This window comes from Scyliorhinus canicula, unplaced genomic scaffold (genome assembly GCF_902713615.1).
Source record: "Scyliorhinus canicula unplaced genomic scaffold, sScyCan1.1, whole genome shotgun sequence".
NCBI lineage: Eukaryota > Metazoa > Chordata > Chondrichthyes > Carcharhiniformes > Scyliorhinidae > Scyliorhinus > Scyliorhinus canicula.
In genome coordinates this window covers 2,770,048-2,788,537 of record NW_024055461.1, presented here as the reverse complement: position 1 = coordinate 2,788,537, position 18,490 = coordinate 2,770,048, and the positions used below count along the sequence as shown (strand labels likewise).

At 48.1% G+C, this 18,490-nt stretch overlaps 1 protein-coding gene and 1 non-coding gene across 4 annotated transcripts in view; both read right to left on the bottom strand.

Annotated features, from left to right (window-relative positions):
- Positions 1-188: 188 nt before the first annotated feature.
- The window catches only part of LOC119959603 (zinc finger protein 774-like), a 1,152,970-nt gene continuing 1,134,668 nt past the window's right edge, over positions 189-18,490 (bottom strand). The window contains exons 1-3 of one of the 3 annotated variants that reach the window (XM_038787783.1): positions 3,451-3,778; positions 2,125-3,146; positions 189-1,654 (exon numbers count right to left, since the gene is read on the bottom strand). In XM_038787783.1, coding sequence (XP_038643711.1) covers positions 1,536-1,654; positions 2,125-2,797 — 792 coding nt within the window. In that variant the 5' untranslated portion in view covers positions 2,798-3,146; positions 3,451-3,778 and the 3' untranslated portion in view covers positions 189-1,535. Of the gene's footprint in view, positions 3,147-3,450; positions 3,779-18,490 lie in introns of those variants that run through there. The other 2 variants (XM_038787780.1, XM_038787781.1) reach the window with 2 other exon arrangements.
- Positions 5,402-5,474, bottom strand: trnak-cuu. Its single transcript has one exon. It is a non-coding gene; the product is annotated as a tRNA-Lys (tRNA).

The following is an 18,490-nucleotide window of genomic DNA, read 5'->3' as shown; positions in this document are numbered from 1 at the left end:
ACCAATGCTGCCAGAACTGCTGAGTTTTTCCAACATACAAAAAAGAAAAAAAAAGTTTTCCAACATTTTCTGTTTTTCTCGCTCTGTTTCCTTCTTCAATCCATCATACACACTTAATGATTTGAACACCTCAGTTGAATAGGAACAGAGAGATTAAGAGAAATACAGAGGAAAGAAGAGAGATTTAAAAAAACAGAAAGGCGAGGTGGTGAGACATAAAAGCTGAGAAATAGAGGAAACAAGTAACACAGAAAGAATGATATAAAATATAAGGGAGCAGGTTATCAGTTCCCAGCTACAGAGAGCAGAGGGAACTCAGTGACTGATTCACAGACACAGCCGGTTCTGTCCGGGAATGGAGACTCTGAACAGAAATAACCGGCTCATTTGTAAATGTCACCACAATGTGATCTGTGTGACTCTGCACTGACTCTGTGGGCAGGTATAGGCCGCACTGACAGATGTTCTCACTAGATTACGGTCCCTGGATTTATTTTCTGCTCAGAAGTGAGATGTGCGGTTTGGAACCGGCAGCAGAGAAACAGGAAGTTGTGTTACCTGAGAATGAAACAGCAGGCGTCAGTTTCATGTTATCACCGTGAACAGTCTTCCTGCCTGTGAGGGTGAACTCACTCTGACAGCATCAAGAACTCCCACACAGATTGCTTCTGGTCTCAGCATTCCATTCACCTCACTTCCCATTTTAAACATCAAAATATGAGGTTATTTAGATTTTTAACATATTCACTGAGTTGGAAGATGGACTGAGGATTATCACTGGGAGAAATAAGGGGACATTATACTAAATTAAATTTTCCTCAAAAGAGATTTAAAGTTAGTTAGGGCCAATCGGTGAGAGAGAAAGGATTGAGTCTCCATAATGAGATGTTGGAGGAGAGGTTCAGTGTGTTCTGTGCTTCTTCAGAGAGAGAAATTAAGTGAGTTTAGGTGCTCTGTGGAATGTGTGAGAGTGGAGAGAAGTGAGAACCTGAGAGAGAAGAGAGATGTTCAGTGAATGAGAGACAGGAGAGCAGGTTCACATACCCGAGGATCACTGAGAATGATCAGAATAAGGAGATCACCCAGAAAATGGCCAATAGGAATCTTCAGCTGAACACATCACTCAGTCTTAAAGGGACAGCCGGGGCTCTGACACTGCTCAGCTCCCAGTTAAAGGGGCAGACTCAGCTCCGCCCTTTTCTCTGTTATTTTTCTGATTGTTAAAGGCCCGTAGGGGTTAGGTTTATTTAAAAGGACAGAATGTGGGAAGCACACATCAATAAAACTGGGAATTCTTGGACACACACTGGAGCTCCTTCTTTATCCAGGAATGAAACTGTTGTCTAATTGTCAGTTAACAGCTGCTATTTTAACGCAGACTTGTTGTAAAGGAGTTTCTGTTCCGCGTCTAGGAGCTCTGAGATATGGTTGAGAGCGGCTGGGCCAAATTTCTTACACGCCTCAGGATTAACCCACACGGGGACTTTGCTGTCAGTGAAGAGAGATGAGAAAGACCCAAGTGTTGTTTGTCCCTCTCAGTGTGACCCTGAAGGACTGTGTCCAGGCTGAAGTTCTGTTCCTGCCGTGTGATCCTCCCCCAGATTGTCCTTTCTGAGTTCCAGACAGGTGATGTTCAGTTGGGAAAGACAAAAATCTGCAACAATGTTTCAAACACATTTATTCAGAATAATAAACCTCATCAGCAGATCAAGACTGTCAGAGTGAACATTATTCAGTGCTGGACATGATTAACAGCATCAATAAGGGTATAATCTAAACTTTGTGGTTTCGTGTGAACTCGCTGGTGTGTTAGCAGGTGGGATGACTGAGTAAATCCCTTCCCACAGACATTACAGGTGAATAGCCGCTCCCCAGTGTGAATGTGATGGTGTTTCAGAAGATAAGATAAATGAGAAAATTCCTTCCCACATTTGGAGCAAGTGAACGGCCTCGCCCCACTGTGAACTCGCTGGTGTGTCAGCAGGTTGGATGACTGACTGAATCCCTTCCCACACACTGAGCAAGTGAACGGCCTCCCCTCATTGTGAACCTGCTGATGTGTCAGAAGATTGTATGAACGTGTGAATCCCTTCCCACATTCAGGGCAGGTGAACGGTCTATTACCTGTATGAAGTTGCTGGTGTATCAGAAGTTTGGATGAATTAATGAATCCTTTCCCACAGTCAGAGCAGCTGAATGGCCTCTCCCCAGTGTGAATTCTCTGGTGGTTCAGTAGGGCAGATGGACGGCTGAATCCTTTCCCACACACCGAGCAGGTGAATGGCCTCTCCCCAGTGTGAGCATATTGGTGTGTTAGTAAATCCTTTTTGTTTTGAAACCTCTTCTCACAGTCAGGACAGTTAAAAAATTTGTTATCAGAATGAACAAGTTGATGTGTCTGCAGGTGGGATGACTGAATGAATCCTTTCCCACACAGGGAGCAGGTAAATGGTCTCTCTCCAGTGTGAATACGATGATGTGTCAGCAGATCCTTTTTACATTTAAAACTCTTCTCACAGTCAGGACATGTAAATGGTCTCTTATCAGTGTGAACAAGCTGATGAGTCACAATGTGGGATGACCGAGTAAATCCCTTCCCACACACAGGGCAGGTGAATGGTCTCTCCTCAGTGTGAACGCGCTGGTGTGTCAGAAGGTTGTATGAATGGGTGAATCCCTTCCCACAAATGTAACAGATGAACGGTCTCTCCCCAGTGTGACTGCGACGATGAATTTCCAGTTGTGATGGGTAACTGAATCCCATCCCACAATCCGCACATTTCCAAGGTTTCTCCATGGTGAGGGTGTCCTTATGTCTCTCCCACTTAAAGCCTTGTCGACACACGCAGCAGGAGTATAGTTTCTCCCTGCTGTGAATGGTGTGATTTTCTTTTAGGCTGTGTAACTAGTTCAAGCTCTTTCCATAGTCAGTGCAATGAAACACTCTCATTCGGGTGTGTGTGTATCTCGGTGCTTTTCCAGTCACACTGATCTTTGACATTTTTTTCCTTAAACGGAAGAGACAAATATTTCTCCTTCCAGTTTCAAAGACTGATGATATTCAGCTCCTGATGAATCGAATGGCTGTCAGATCTCGATGTGATATTTGGTTCTGTCGGCCAATCCTCCACTTCACTTCCAATATCCTGTAAAAGGACTTTACAAAAGTCATCACTGTCAGTCCAGGATAGAAATTCTGAACAGACAATTCTAGTTTTCTCTGGAACATCTTTTCCTCTCTTGTTCCTCCAAAGCTGTAAATCCCCGTCCCACACACTCTCCCTCCTCCCTGGGCTGAAATCCAAACCCATCTCACCATCTGCACCATTTCTGTCCTCCACTCCCAGTTTTCTCCCTCCCTCTCCTCTGCCTGGGTTCAGTTCTCCAGCTCCTGTCTGCAGACTGACAATAAAACGAATGGGTCTTATTGGGGGGGGGTTGGGTTCTCACCATTGTCCCCGCTCGCGGCGGCTCTCATTCAGCCTCTGGGAGCCGCACTCACTCTCACTGCGGCTGCGCTCAGGCCGGAGCAGCATCGCGCATGCTCCGCACAGGGAGGAGACTTCCGGGGGCGGGGCAACTGGCGCCTGCGCGTTCTGACTCCTGAGATGGAGATAGGGTGTATTCGGTCGCGCCGGGCATTCCGGGTAGCGTTATCCGCCATTATTCCATTTTGTTCCTCAGGGTGATAAATTGGTTCCAGCACTTTTGATTACGTTCGTTGTTTGTACCGCATGTGCCAGCCGCATCGGTGTTTTTCTCTCTGATCGGCCCCTGTTAACGGCTGTCATCTGTTTCGGGGGCGATATGCCGTAGGGCGCCTGCGCGGCCGCCATCTTTCTCAGCGGAAATGTGCAGCAAGGCGCATGCGCGGGCATCCAGGAACCGGAAGCCGGAAGAGAGAATCTTGTGAATTTCTCTCCTGGACTGAGTGAAATTCCTTTAGAAACAGGAGGATTTGCCAACGGGAACTTCAAACCAAACATCGCATTATCATCTGACTGAGTTACTCGATTCATCAGGACCTGAATATCATTGGGAGGTAAAATGGTTTGTCTGTTCTGTCTGAGGACAAAGATTTCAGATATCAGAGTGACTGGGAAACTTTTAATGACCATTCCAGGTTAAATTTGAGACTAATTACACCGATCACATTGGGGAAGTTAAATAATCTGCTGTTGTACTCTTATGTGTGCAGGTACATTTTAAAATTGCTACATTAGCATACTTGGCAGCTAAACTGGGCAAACTGCTGACCTTGTTAGTAGTGAGAGTTACTATCCCGGATTTTATCAAAATTTATTGTTCCTGCTCGCATTTGATTCAGCTCATCGTGGCTACAAAGTAGGTATTCAGCCTAATCTCAATTTCCAGATTGTGAGGGCAGCACGGTGGTGCAGTGGGTTAGCCCTGCTGCCTCACGGTGCCGAAGTCGCAGGTTTGATCCTGGCTCTGGGTCACTGTTCGTATGGAGTTTGCACATTCTACCCATGTTTGCGTGGGCTTTGCCCCCACCACCCAAAGACGTGCAGGCTGGGTGGATTGGCCATACTAAATTGACACTTAATTGGAAAAAAAATTGGGTACTCTGAATTTATATTAAAAAAATTAAAATTCCAGATTATGGTCTGTAGCTTTTTAAGTTACATCAATTCAAATGTCTTATCAAATTACTTTTTAATATTACGAGGCTTTCTGCCATAATTTCAGGCAGCATATCACAGATCCTCACCACCCTCTAAACCTCCTAGTCCTTCCCTTAATCTCTGCCCCCTTTTATATGTATCCCTCAATCAAAGGGAATAGGACCTTCCTATCCAATCTATTTCAATTCCTCAGAATTTAAAAAATATATAAATTTATGTTTTTTTCCAATCAAGGGGCAATTTAATTTGGCCAAGCCACCTACCCTGCATGTATTTGGGTGTGAGGGGTGAAACCCACACAGACAATGGGAGAATGTGCAAACTCCTTGCAGACTGTGAACCCAGGGCCAGGATGAAACCCGGATCCCCATCACGCAGGCACACAGCCACTGTGCCACCATGATCCCCCAGAATTTTATACATTTAGAATAATCTTCATTATTGTCACAAGTAGGCTTACCTTACTTTAACATTGTAATTAAGTCACTGTGAAAATCCCCTGGTAGTAACACCTATTCAGGTATACAGAAGGAGAATTCAGAATGTCCAATTCCCCTAACAAGCACGTCTTTCGGGACTTGTGGGAGGAAACCCATAAAGACACTGGGAGAACGTGAAGACTCTGCGCAGACAGTGTCCCAAGTAGGAAATGAACCCGGGACCCTGGCGCTGTGATGCAGCAGTGCTAACCACTGTGCTACTGTGCCACCCATAAAACAGTTCAGCTCAATGTTCTCAGATTAAAGAAGCTGAAGCGCCCAACGTGGGTCTTGAACCCACGACCCTGGGATTAAGAGTCCCATGCTCGACCGACTGAGCTAGCCGGGCTGTTTTTCATAATTTCATTTTTGTCTCCCCTCAGTCTTTTCTGTTCCAAAAAAAACAGCCTCAGTTTATCCAAACTTTCCTCCGAGCAAACATTGTCAATTTCTGGCTGATGTCGTTAAATCTCCTCTGTACTCCCTTTAGTGCAATCTTCCTGTGCACAGGAATCTAGCTCTGGCCTAACTAGTCCTGTCCTGCCATTTATCATGTAATCCTTTGCCTTGTTTCCCCTCCAGCTTTCTTCCTCACTGTCAAGTGTTTAATCATTTTTCCGTCACAGGTAAACTTGTTATTCATGCTTCTACATTTACTTTCAAATCAATGATGTAACCAGGAGTGAAGGGCCCAGTACTGATTCCTTCGAAACCGGCACTGGAAACAGCCCTTTGATTTTCTCTCTTCTTTATGGGATGCGAGTGTCACGGGCAACCCAGCTTGGTTGCCCATTCCTAATTGCCCTTAAACTGAGTGGCTTGCTAGGCAATTTCAGAGTGCAATTCAGAATTAACCATTTGAGTTGGCCAGATCAGGTAATACCGGTGCCAACTCGATGGGCTGAATGGTCCCCTTCTGCACTGTAGATTCTGTGACTAATTTTCCGACCTAGGGTCACTTTTGGAGTTTGTACATTCTTCCTGTGTATACATTGATTTCCTCCAGGTGCACTGGTTTCCTCCTGCAGTCCACAGATGTGCAGGTTAGATGGACTGACTGTGTTAAATTGTCACTGGGAGGGGATTGTGGGGATAGGGTGGGAAATTCGCCACGGTAGGATGCTCTTTCAGAAGGTTGTTGCAGACTCGATGGGCTGAATGGCCTCCTTCTGCACTGAGGGGATTCCATGATTCTACATTTGATCCAATGATGTGTTCACTCACACACACTGCAGCCTGACTCTTATTAAGAGAACAGACACTGTGTGTGTTACTCTCAAAGTGAGTGAATCCTTTGCTATTTCCCCTCTGGGCCCCATCTCCACTATTATTGTCTGATTGTCCCACTGAGACTCTCACTGTTATTATTGGACAATCAGCGAGTCAGCCTGAGCCTGTGGCCGCTCTCACCATCTGGAACCGTCACAATGCCCAGGCTGATTGATGGCAGCTCATGACCAATAGGAAGAGGAGGGGTGGGACTGGAGGACTGACCTGGAGCTGCTGGTCCTCCAATCAATTGGAGTGAATGAGGGGCGGAGTCCTCGAACAGGCGCCGGAATGTGGCAACTAGGGGCTTTTCACAGTAACTTCATTAAAGCCTTTTTGTGACAATAAGCGGTTATTATTATTATGCACTGCGAGCCTGGACCGGATGCCAACTCTCCCGGATTGACTGACTGGAGTCTCCAGGATTTTATTTGAATCATTTGTGGGAGTCACTGGCTGGGCCAACATTTATTACCCATCCCTAATTTCCCTCAAACTGAGTGGCTGGCTCGGCCAACTCGGAGGGCATTTAAAGAGTCAACCACATTGCTGTGGTTTGGAATCGTGTCGGCCAGACCAGGTAAGGATGGCAGATTTTCTTTTCTATTCATTCACGGGATGTGGGTGTCGCTGGCTGGGCCAGCATTCACTGCCCATCCCTAATTACCCTTGAACTGAGTGTATCTCAGAGAGCATTTTAAGGGTCAACTAGCTGACTGTGGATCTGGAGTCACATGTAGGCCAGACCAGGTAAGGATAGAAGATTTCCTTCACTGAAGGACAGGAGTGAACCAGATGGGTATTTGCAACAACCAACAATGGTTTCATGGTCATCAGTAAACTATCAACGAATTCAAATTTTACCTTCTGCCTTGGTGAGATTCATACCTGGGTGTCTGGAAAATCATTGGGACAGTAAAATATATTTGTGTGACTCTGGGACATGATTAGGACAGTAAAGATATTAATTGTAGGTCTCTGGAAAATCATTAGGACAGTAAAAAGGATGCTGTTTTGTAAGCTGTATGTTTTGAGCTGACCTGAGGTTATGAGAATGTTGAAATCCTTCATTTAAAATGGGTAAAACTGGGGCTTAATATTTATCCTAAATAGCTATCTTTTACCTATTAGGTGTGTTAGGAAATAGTTGACTTCTACACCCGAGCTTTATAAAGATTCACAGGATAGAATTAGAACCATAGAATTCCTATAGTGCAGAAGGAGGCCATTCGGCCCATCGAGTCTGCATTGATTCTCTGAAAGGGCACCCTGCCCAGGCCCACACCCCTACCCTGTCCCTGTAACCCCATAGCCCCACCTAACCTGCACATCCCTGGACACTAAGGGGCAATTTATCAAGGCCAATCCACCTAACTTTCCCTTCTTTATGATGTTGGAGGAAACCTGAGCACCGGGTGGAAACCCACGCAGACACGGGAGAAAGTGCAAACTCCACACAGTCATCCAGGCCGGAATTGAACCCGGGTCCCTGGCACTGTGAGGCAGCAGTGCTAACCACCGTGCCACCAGGGGCATAGTTTCCTGTCAATATTACTCTTGATGAAGCTCAGATCGAATTTGCTTTGCCAACTACTCTCTTAATATGTCTTGTAGATATACAAAATCCCTCTTCATCTCTTTCTCTCTCCTCCCAAAGAGGCCAGTTGGGTTTTTATGACAATCCAGCAGTTTTCTTGGTCACTTCTTCCCAGTGTCGGCCCCACAAATGACCAGATTCATTCAGCTCAATTTCACAACCTGCCTTTGTGTTTTTGTGGGTTCTCTCTCACTCTCTAATTTTTCTTTTTAATCAGTTTCACAGGGTGTTCCAAAGGGAGGCTTCAAAGTCCGAAAACTCAAACCAAGCATCACATCAGGATCTGACAGAGCCCTCAATTTATCATATCCTGAATATCAGCAGATTTTGAATATGGAAGGACCAAGCATCGTTCACAGTGGGGAGAAACCGTACACGACATCAGGCCCCATGAGACAGAAATGCAGTCACACGGAGGAGAAACCGTGGAAATGTACGGACTGTGGGAAAGGATTCACTTACCCATCCCAGCTGGAAACTCATCGACGCAGTCACACTGGGGAAAGACCATTTACCTGCTCCAAGTGTGGGAAGGGATTTACTCAGTTAACGGCCCTGCGGAATCACCAGCGAGTTCACACTGGGGAGAGACCATTCACCTGCTCCGAGTGTGGGAAGGGATTTACTAAGTCAACTGACCTGCTGAAACACCAGCGAGTTCACACTGACGAGAGACCATTTCAATGTCCAGACTGCGGGAAGTGCTACAAAAGTTCTGGGAATCTAATGTGCCATCAACGTATTCACACTGACGTGAAACCGTTTAGGTGCTCTCACTGCGGGACTGGGTTCAGACACTCATGTCACCTTACTGTACATCAGCGAATTCACACTGGGGAGAGACCATTCACCTGCTCCAAGTGTGGAAACAGATTCACTCAGTTATCCCACCTGCTGAATCACCAGCGAGTTCACACTGATGAGAGACCGTTTCAATGTCCAGACTGTGGCAAGTGCTACAAAAGTTCTGGGGAACTAATGTACCATCAACGTGTTCACACTGATGAGAAACCGTTCAGGTGCTCTCACTGCGGGACTGGGTTCAGACGATCATCTGACCTAACTGAACATCAGCGAAGTCACACTGGGGAGAGGCCATTCGCCTGCTCTCAGTGTGGGAAGGGATTCACTCAGTCATCCTCCCTGCGGAGACACCAACGAAGCCACAAGTAACCATAATGATTGGGTTTTGCTGTTCCTCACATTCAGGACTGAACCATGTTCATTTGGGTCTCTTCCTGCTGATAACAAACTCCAGCCCATTTACAGGGGCTAATATTCTGGCTAAAAAAAATTTTTAATAAACAATTTTAATGAGGTATTTTCCGACATTGTAAACAGTAGAATTACAGAACATGAAAACAAAAGGGTTGTACAGTAAACAAAGTACATAGTGCAATTGCTGTAGCCCACCCCTCCCGGATCTGCCTAAATGACCCCCTATACTACATTACCCTCACCCTCGCTCCCCGCCCTGCCCCGCTGACAATTAATTCTCCCCAAAGAAGTCAATAAACAGCTGCCACCTCCGGGCGAATCCTAACAACGACCCTCTCAAGGCGAACTTGACTTTCTCTAAGCCCAGGAAACTCGCCATGTCTGACAGCCAGGCTTCCGACTTTGGGGGCTTTGAGTCCCTCCAAGATAGAAGTATCCGTCTCCGGGCTACCAGGGAAGCAAAGGACAAGACATCGACCTCTTTCTCCCCCTGGACTTCCGGGGCCCCTGAAACCCCATAAATCGCCACTTCTGGACCCATTGCCAACCTCGTGTTCAATACTCTGGACATGACGTCCTCGAACCCCTGCCATTATCTCCTCAGTTTTGGACGCGTCCAAAACATGTGGACATGGTCTGCCGGTCCTCTCAGACACTTTACACACCTGTCCTCTACGCCGAAGAATCTGCTCATCCAGGACACTGTCATGTGGGCCAGTGGACGACCTTAAATTGAATCTGGCCTGGCCTGGCACATGTTGCAGTCCCATTAACCCTGCTCAGCGCGTCCACCCACAGGCATTCCTCAATCTCCCCTCCCAACTCCTCCTCCCATGCCTCAGCTCCTCGGTCTGCATCTCCTCCGCCCCCATGAACTCCTTGCAAATATCCGAGACATTTCCCTCCCCCACCCATCCTCTAGACACTACCCTATCTTGGATTCCCTTTAGAGGCAAGAGGGGAAAAGATGGCACCTGCCTGCGCAAAAAGTCCCGCATCTGAATATACCGGAATTCATTCCTGCTCGTCAACCCAAACTTGGCCTCCAGCGCCCTCAAGCTAGGGAAGCTCCCTTCCAAAAACAAATCACCATCCGCTCAATCCCAGCCCTCCGCCATACCCAGAACCCCCGTCCAACCTCCCCGGGGCAAACCGATGGTTGTCACATATCGGGGACCAGGACCGATGCTCCCGTTGCTCCCACTTGCCTCCTCCACTGTCCCCAGATCCGAAGGGCCGCCACCACTACAGGGCTGGTAGAGAAGCGCGCCGGCGGGAACGGCAGAGACACCGTCACCAACGCTCCCAGACTGGTACCCCTACACGAGGTTGCCTCCACCCGCTCTCAAGCCGACCCTCCCCCCACCACCCACTTCCTCAACATGGCTACGTGAGCCGCCCAATAATAGTTGCTGAAATTCGGCAGTGCAAGCCCCCCTTCCCCCTGGTTCCACTCGAGCATCACCCTCTTCACTCGCGGGGACTTGCCCGCCCACACAAAGCCCAAAATGATCTTGTTTACTCTCTTAAAAAAGGAACGTGGAATGAAAATGGGGAGACACTGGAACACGAATAAGAACCTCGGGAGGACCGTCATTTTAACTGTCTGCACTCTCCCAGCTAATGACAGCGGGAGCGCATCCCACCTCCAGAACTCCCCTCGCATTTGATCTACCAACCAGGACAGGTTCAGCTTGTGCAGTCGACCCCAATCCCGCGCCACTTGTATTCCCAGGTACCTGAAACTGTCCCCAACTAACAGGAACGGCAACTCCCTCAGCCGGTTCCCTTGGCCCCTCTCCTGAACTACAAACATTTCACTTTTTGTCATATTCAATTTGTACCCCGAAAATCGGCCGAATTCCCCCAGGGTCGCCATGTTTCCGTCCATCCCCACCATCGGGTCCGAAACGTACAAGAACAGGTCACCTGCGGACAATGAAACTCTGCTCCACCACCCCTTGAACCAGCCCCTTCCAACCCTCTGAAGCCCTCAGAGCAATTGCCAGCGGCTCTATAGCACAAACAGCAGTGGGGAGAGGGGGCACCCCTGTCTCGTCCCGCGATGCAGTCTAAAATAGTCGGAAATCGTCCTGTTGGCCTCACACCCGCCTCCGGGGCCTGATATAGCAGCCTGACCCAGTCAATGAAACCCACCCCAAATCCAAACCATCCCAGCATCTCCCATAAATAGTCCCAATCTACCCGGTCAAACGCCTTCTCCACGTCCATTGCCACCACTACCTCCACCTCCTTTCCCTCTGGGGGACATCATGATCACATTGAGCAATCTTCTTATATTCACCACCAGTTGCCTACCTTTAACAAACCCTGTTTGATCCTCCCTAATATCACTCGGCACACAATCCTCAATCCTAGTGGCCAAAAGCTTTGCCAGCAGTTTAGTGTTCACGTTAAGAAGGGAGATCGGCTTATAAGACCCACACGACTCCGGGTTCTTGTCCCGTTTCAAAATCAAGGAGATGGTGGCCTGCGACATTGTCTGGGACAGCACCCCCTGTCCCTTGCCTCATTAAAAACCTTGACCAGCAGTGGCCCCAATATCCCGGAGAACGTTTTATAAAGTTCTACCGGGTACCCATCCGGCCCCGGGGCCTTACCTGACTGCATGGCCTTTATGCCCTCAAATATTTCCTCAGCTCCGATCGGGGCGCTCAGCCCTTCTGCTCGCTCCTTACCCACTTTTGGGAATGTCAGGCCGTCTAAGAAGCGTCTCATCCTCTCCGGCCCCGCGGGGGGCTCCGAGCTATGGAGTTTGCTATAAAAGTCCTTGAAAGCCCTGTTCACACCCGCCGCATCCCCCACCAAGTTACTGCCTCCATCCACCACCATACCTATTGCCCTAGCCGCCTCCCTCTTTATGAACTGCTGGGCCAGCATCCTGCTGCCTTTCTCTCCATGTTCATATACCGCACCCCTCGCCTTTCTGAGCTGCTGGGCCAGCATCCTGCTGGCTTTCTCTCCATGTTCATATACCGCACCCCACGCCTTTCTGAGCTGCTGGGCCAGCATCCTGCTGGCTTTCTCTCCATGTTCATATACCGCACCCCTCGCCTTTCTGAGCTGCTCCCCTGCCTTACCCGTGGACACCACCCCAAACTCCGCCTGCAACCTCCTCCGTTCCCTCCAGAGCTCCGCACTCGGGGTCCCCGCATACCTCCTGTCAATCTGCAGGATCTCCGCTAACAGTCGGTCCATCTCTGCCCTGTCCGTCTTGTCCCTGTGAGCCCGGATTGAAATCAGCTCCCCTCTCACCACTGCCTTGAGTGTCTCCCACACCACCGCTGCTGAGACTTCTCCCGTATCGTTGACCTGCAGGTAGTTTTGTATACACTTCCTCACCCTCTCACACACCCCTTCGTCCGCCAGCAGTCCCACATCCAGCCTCCACTGCCACGCTGGAACCTCTCTACACTCACCGGTAGCTCGACCCAATGTGGGGCATGGTCGGAAATGGTGATTGCCGAATACTGAACATCCACCGCCCCGATCAATAGATCCCTACTCAGTATTAAAAAATCGATCTTGGAGTAGACCCTATGGATGTGCGAGAAAAGGAAAACTCCTTCCCTGTTGGCCTTCCAAACCTCCACGGGTCGACCCCCCCCCCCCCCCCCCATCTGCTCCATGAACTCCCTCAGCTCTTTTCCCATTGCTGACACTCTGCCCGATTTTGAGCACGACCGGTCCAGGCCTGGATCCATAACTGTATTGAAGTTCCCTCCCATAACCAGCTTGTGGGAACCCAGGTCAGGGATCTTCCCCAGCACCCTCTTTATGAAATCCGCATCATCCCAGTTTGGCGGATATATGTTGACCAGGACCACTTTCCTCCCTTCCAGCTTACCGCTAACTATAACGTAGCGACCACCCTGTCCGAAACAATACTACCCCACCTCAAACTGCACCCGCTTGTTCACCAGAATCGCAACCCCCTCCCCCCGGTAGTAGTATCTAGCCCTGAGTGGAATACCTGACTAACCCAGCTCTTCCTCAACCTAATCTGGTCCGCTACCTTCAGGTGCGTCTCCTGCAACATTATCGTCAGCCGAACAATGCCCCGTCCTCCCCCTAGCAACAACACTCTGTAACCTAACCCCATCCCTAATCTGATTGGATACACCCCCACCCCCCACTGTGCTCCCGCAGACTAGCTCACACAGCTAGCCTGGTGGCCCACACCTCTGGCGCCAGCACGTCTCCCACCTATTGTTGCCTACCTGCCCACCCCCTGCCCATCAAAACCATCGCCCTCACCAACCCAGCCCCGACAACCACCCACTTTAAGAAACCAAGAAATAGACGCCAACCGAAGTCAGGAAAGAAAAACAAAGCCAACTCTCACCATAATACAGATCAAAGTAATACTACTCAAAATATTACAAAGTCAAAAATCCCCACCACCATCCCCCTCACAACACAGAAAACCCACCGAGATCGAATAATTCTTTAACTACTTTCCCCTTCTTAAACAAAACACAATTATCGAAGAGAAAAGCCAAGAACAAAAACGAACGAGTAAATCAGTGCAAACAGCATTTAAAGCGAACAGGAAAAACAGTTTCTCAAACTGAGAGCAGAATGTTCTGACGTTGGCACCAGTCCTTTCCTCCTGGCGAACTCCATAGCGTCCTCGGGCGACTCAAAGTAATGATGTTGGTCCTCATGCGTAACCCAAAGTCGCGCTGGATGCAACAGTCCGAGCTTAACCTGCTTCTTGGACAGGATCAACTTGACTTGATTATACCCTTCCCTCCTCTTGGCCACCTCCACGCTTAGATCTTAGTACACCTGCAAAATGCTGTTGTCCCGCTTACAGCTCCCCGTGCGCTTGGCCCACTGGAGAACGCGCTCCTTATCCAGGTACCTGTGGAACCTGACCACCATCACCCGAGGGGAGTGTCCCTGCCGCGGCTTCCTCACCAGCACTCTGTACGCCTGATCCATGTCCAACGGTCAGGGGAAAGTCCCATTTCCCAGCAGCTTCTGGAACATGTTAGCCACAAACTCCACGGGATCAGTACCGTCCGGGAGGCCGACAATCCTTAGGTTCTGCTTACGGGACATGTTCTCCAAATCCTCTCCCTGTTCCAGCAGCCTTTTTTAAACAAATAATTTTTACTCAAATTTTTCAACTACAAATTTTCTCCCAATAATAAAATAAACAGAGTATAAAAATAAACAGAAAGAAACACGCCTCCCCCCTCCCCCCCCCCCCCCCCCCCCCCAAATACAGAGCAATAAATGAATAACAATACAAAAAGACAAGAAAGTAGCAAACAAACAGTTGCAAAAACAAACCCCCTTAACAGATCCCTAACCCCTTAACCCACCCCCGGTTGCTGCTGAGATAGACCATTCGCTAACCCTCCACCAGCAAATCGAGAAAGGGCTGGCACCACCGGAAGAACCCTTGTACCGACCCCCTCAGGGCAAACTTGACCTTCTCCAGCCTGATGAACCCGGCCATATTGTCAACCCAGGCCTCCGGGCTCGGGGGCTTCGCGTCCCTCCACTGTAAAAGAATCCTACGCCGGGCTACTAGAGAAGCAAAGGCCAGGATACCGGCCTCTCTCACCTCCTGCACTCCCGGCTCCGATGCTACCCCAAAGATCGCGAGCCCCCAGCCTGGTTCCACCCTGGAGCTGACCACCTTGGACAAGGTCCCCGCCACCCCCTTCCAAAACCCCTCCAACACCGGACACGCCCAGAACATGTGGGTATGGTTCCCCGGGCCCCCCGAGCACCTCCCACACCTGTCCTCACCCCCAAAGAACCGGCTCATCCTGACCCCAGTCATGTGCGCCCTATGCAGCACTTTCAGCTGAATCAAGCTGAGCCGTGCGCAGGAAGAGGACAAATTCACCCTCCCCAGTGCGTCCGCCCACGTCCCCTCGTCGATCTCCTCCCCGAGCTCCACCTCTCACTTCTCTTCAGCTGTTCCACCGAGGCCTCCTCCTCCTCCTGCACCACCTGATAAATTGCCGAGATCCTACCCTCACCGACCCACGTCCCCGAGTGCACCCTATCCAGTACCTCCCTCGGCGGCAGTAGCGGAAACTCCGCCACCTGCCGCTTGACAAACGCCCTAATCTGCATATATCTAAAATTATTCCCAGGGGGGGAGACCCCACTTGCCCTCCAACTCCTCTAAAGTCGCAAACTTCCCATCGAGGAAAAGGTCTCCCATCCACCTGATGCCTGCCCTATGCCAACTCAAAAACCCACCATCAATTCTCCCTGGTGCAAACTGGTGATTACCCCTGTGGTATTGTGTGAAGCAAATAATGGCATGATGGGAAAACTAGTCAAGTCTTCTTGGTACAATTGAATTTAAACTGACTTTGCATAACCTAAGGCACAAATACAAGTTCGTCATTCGACCAGAGCAGTCTAAATATATACGATAAGCTAAAAAACTGTCTCTTCCTGTAATTAAACAAATTTGTCCATCTCTTAAAACAAAGACAAGATAATGATATGAGACCCCGAGTCCTCTAAAGGTCAGCAAGGTGACGCCATTGTAATGATTATTACTTATGTTTTACTTTTGATCAAATTCCTGACCAAGCTGTATTCATGTTATCTTGATCCTATAATGAATAAAAATTGTCTTATTCTTCTGTGATATCGCAGACTTAGGACGGACCTAGCAGTTTGTACTTGACTGCCTTCCGACTTCAAGTCTCAGCCATACTGCTAGCAGTTCTAATTCGTAAATAAAGCTTAGTTTTGCTTACCTAATAAGAACTAGGAGCAGGAGTAGGCCATCTGGCCCCTCGAGCCTGCTCCGCCATTCAATTAGATCATGGCTGATCTTTTGTGGACTCAGCTCCACTTTCCGGCCCGAACACCATAACCCTTAATCCCTTTATTCTTCAAAAAACTATCTATCTTTACCTTAAAAACATGTAATGAAGGAGCCTCAACTGCTTCACTGGGCAAGGAATTCCATAGATTCACAACCCTTTGGGTGAAGAAGTTCCTCCTAAACTCAGTCCTAAATCTACTTCCCCTTATTTTGAGGCTATGCCCCCTAGTTCTGCTGTCACCCGCCAGTGGAAACAACCTGCCCGCATCTATCCTATCTATTCCCTTCATAATTTTAAATGTTTCTATAAGATCCCCCCTCATCCTTCTAAATTCCAACGAGTACAGTCCCAGACTACTCAACCTCTCCTCATAATCCAACCCCTTCAGCTCTGGGATTAACCTAGTGAATCTCCTCTGCACACCCTCCAGCGCCAGTACGTCCTTTCTCAAGTAAGGAGACCAAAACTGAACACAATACTCCAGGTGTGGCCTCACTAACACCTTATACAATTGCAACATAACCTCCCTAGTCTTAAACTCCATCCCTCTAGCAATGAAGGACAAAATTCCATTTGCCTTCTTAATCACCTGTTGCACTTGTAAACCAACCTTCTGTGACTCATGCACTAGCACACCCAAGTCTCTCTGAACAGCGGCATGCTTTAATATTTTATCGTTTAAATAATAATCCCGTTTGCTGTTATTCCTACCAAAATGGATAACCTCACATTTGTCAACATTGTATTCCATCTGCCAGACCCGAGCCCATTCACTTAACCTATCCAAATCCCTCTGCAGACTTCCAGTATCCTCTGCACTTTTCGCTTTACCACTCATCTTAGTGTCATCTGCAAACTTGGACACATTGCCCTTGGTCCCCAACTCCAAATCATCAATGTAAATTGTGAACAATTGTGGGCCCAACACGGATCCCTGAGGGACACCACTAGCTACTGATTGCCAACCAGAGAAACACCCATTTATCCCAACTCTTTGCTTTCTATTAATTAACCAATCCTCTATCCATGCTACTACTTTACCCTTAATGCCATGCATCTTTATCTTATGCAGCAACCTTTTGTGTGGCACCTTGTCAAAGGCTTTCTGGAAATCCAGATATACCACATCCATCGGCTCCCCGTTATCTACTGCACTGGTAATGTCCTCAAAAGATTCCACTAAATTAGTTAGGCATGACCTGCCTTTAACGAACCCATGCTGCGTCTGCCCAATGGGACAATTTCTATCCAGATGCCTCGCAATTTCTTCCTTGATGATAGATTCCAGCATCTTCCCTATTACCGAAGTTAAACTCACTGGCCTATAATTTCCTGCTTTCTGCCTACCTCCTTTTTTAAACAGTGGCGTCACGTTTGCTAATTTCCAATCCACCGGGACCACCCCAGAGTCTCGTGAATTTCGGTAAATTATCACTAGTGCATCTGCAATTTCCCTAGCCATCTCTTTTAGCACTCTGGGATGCATTCCATCAGGGCCAGGAGACTTGTCTACCTTTAGCCCCATTAGCTTGCCCATCACTCCCTCCTTAGTGATAACAATCCTCTCAAGGTCCTCACCTGTCATAGCCTCATTTCTATCAGTCGCTGGCATGTTATTTGTGTCTTCCACTGTGAAGACCGACCCAAAAAACCTGTTCAGTTCCTCAGCCATTTCCTCATTTCCCATTATTAAAACTCCCTTCTCATCCTCTAAAGGACCAATATTTACCTTAGCCACTCTTTTTTGTCTTATATATTTGTAAAAACTTTTACTGTCTGTTTTTATATTCTGAGCAAGTTTACTCTCATACTCTATCTTACTCTTCTTTATAGCTTTTTTAGTAGCTTTCTGTTGCCCCCTAAAGATTTCCCAGTCCTCTAATCTCCCAGCACTCTTTGCCACTTTATATGCTTTTTCCTTCAATTTGATACTCTCCCTTATTTCCTTAGATATCCACGGTCGATTTTCCCTCTTTCTACCGGCCTTCCTTTTTATTGGTATAAACCTTTGCTGAGCACTGTGAAAAATCGCTTGGAAGGTTCTCCACTGTTCCTCAACTGTTCCACCATAAAGTCTTAGCTCCCAGTCTACCTTAGCTAGTTCTTCTCTCATCCCCTTGTAATCTCCTTTGTTTAAACACAAAACACTAGTATTTGATTTTACTTTCTCACCCTCCATCTGTATTTTAAATTCCACCATATTGTGATCGCTCCTTCCGAGAGGATCCCTAACTATGAGATCATGAATCAATCCTGTCTCATTACACAGGACAAGATCTAGGACCGCTTGTTCCCTCGTAGGTTCCATTACATACTGTTCTAGGAAACTATCGCGGATACATTCTATAAACTCCTCCTCACGGTTGCCTTGACCGACCTGGTTAAACCAATCGACATGTAGATTAAAATCCCCCATGATAACTGCTGTACCATTTCTACATGCATCAG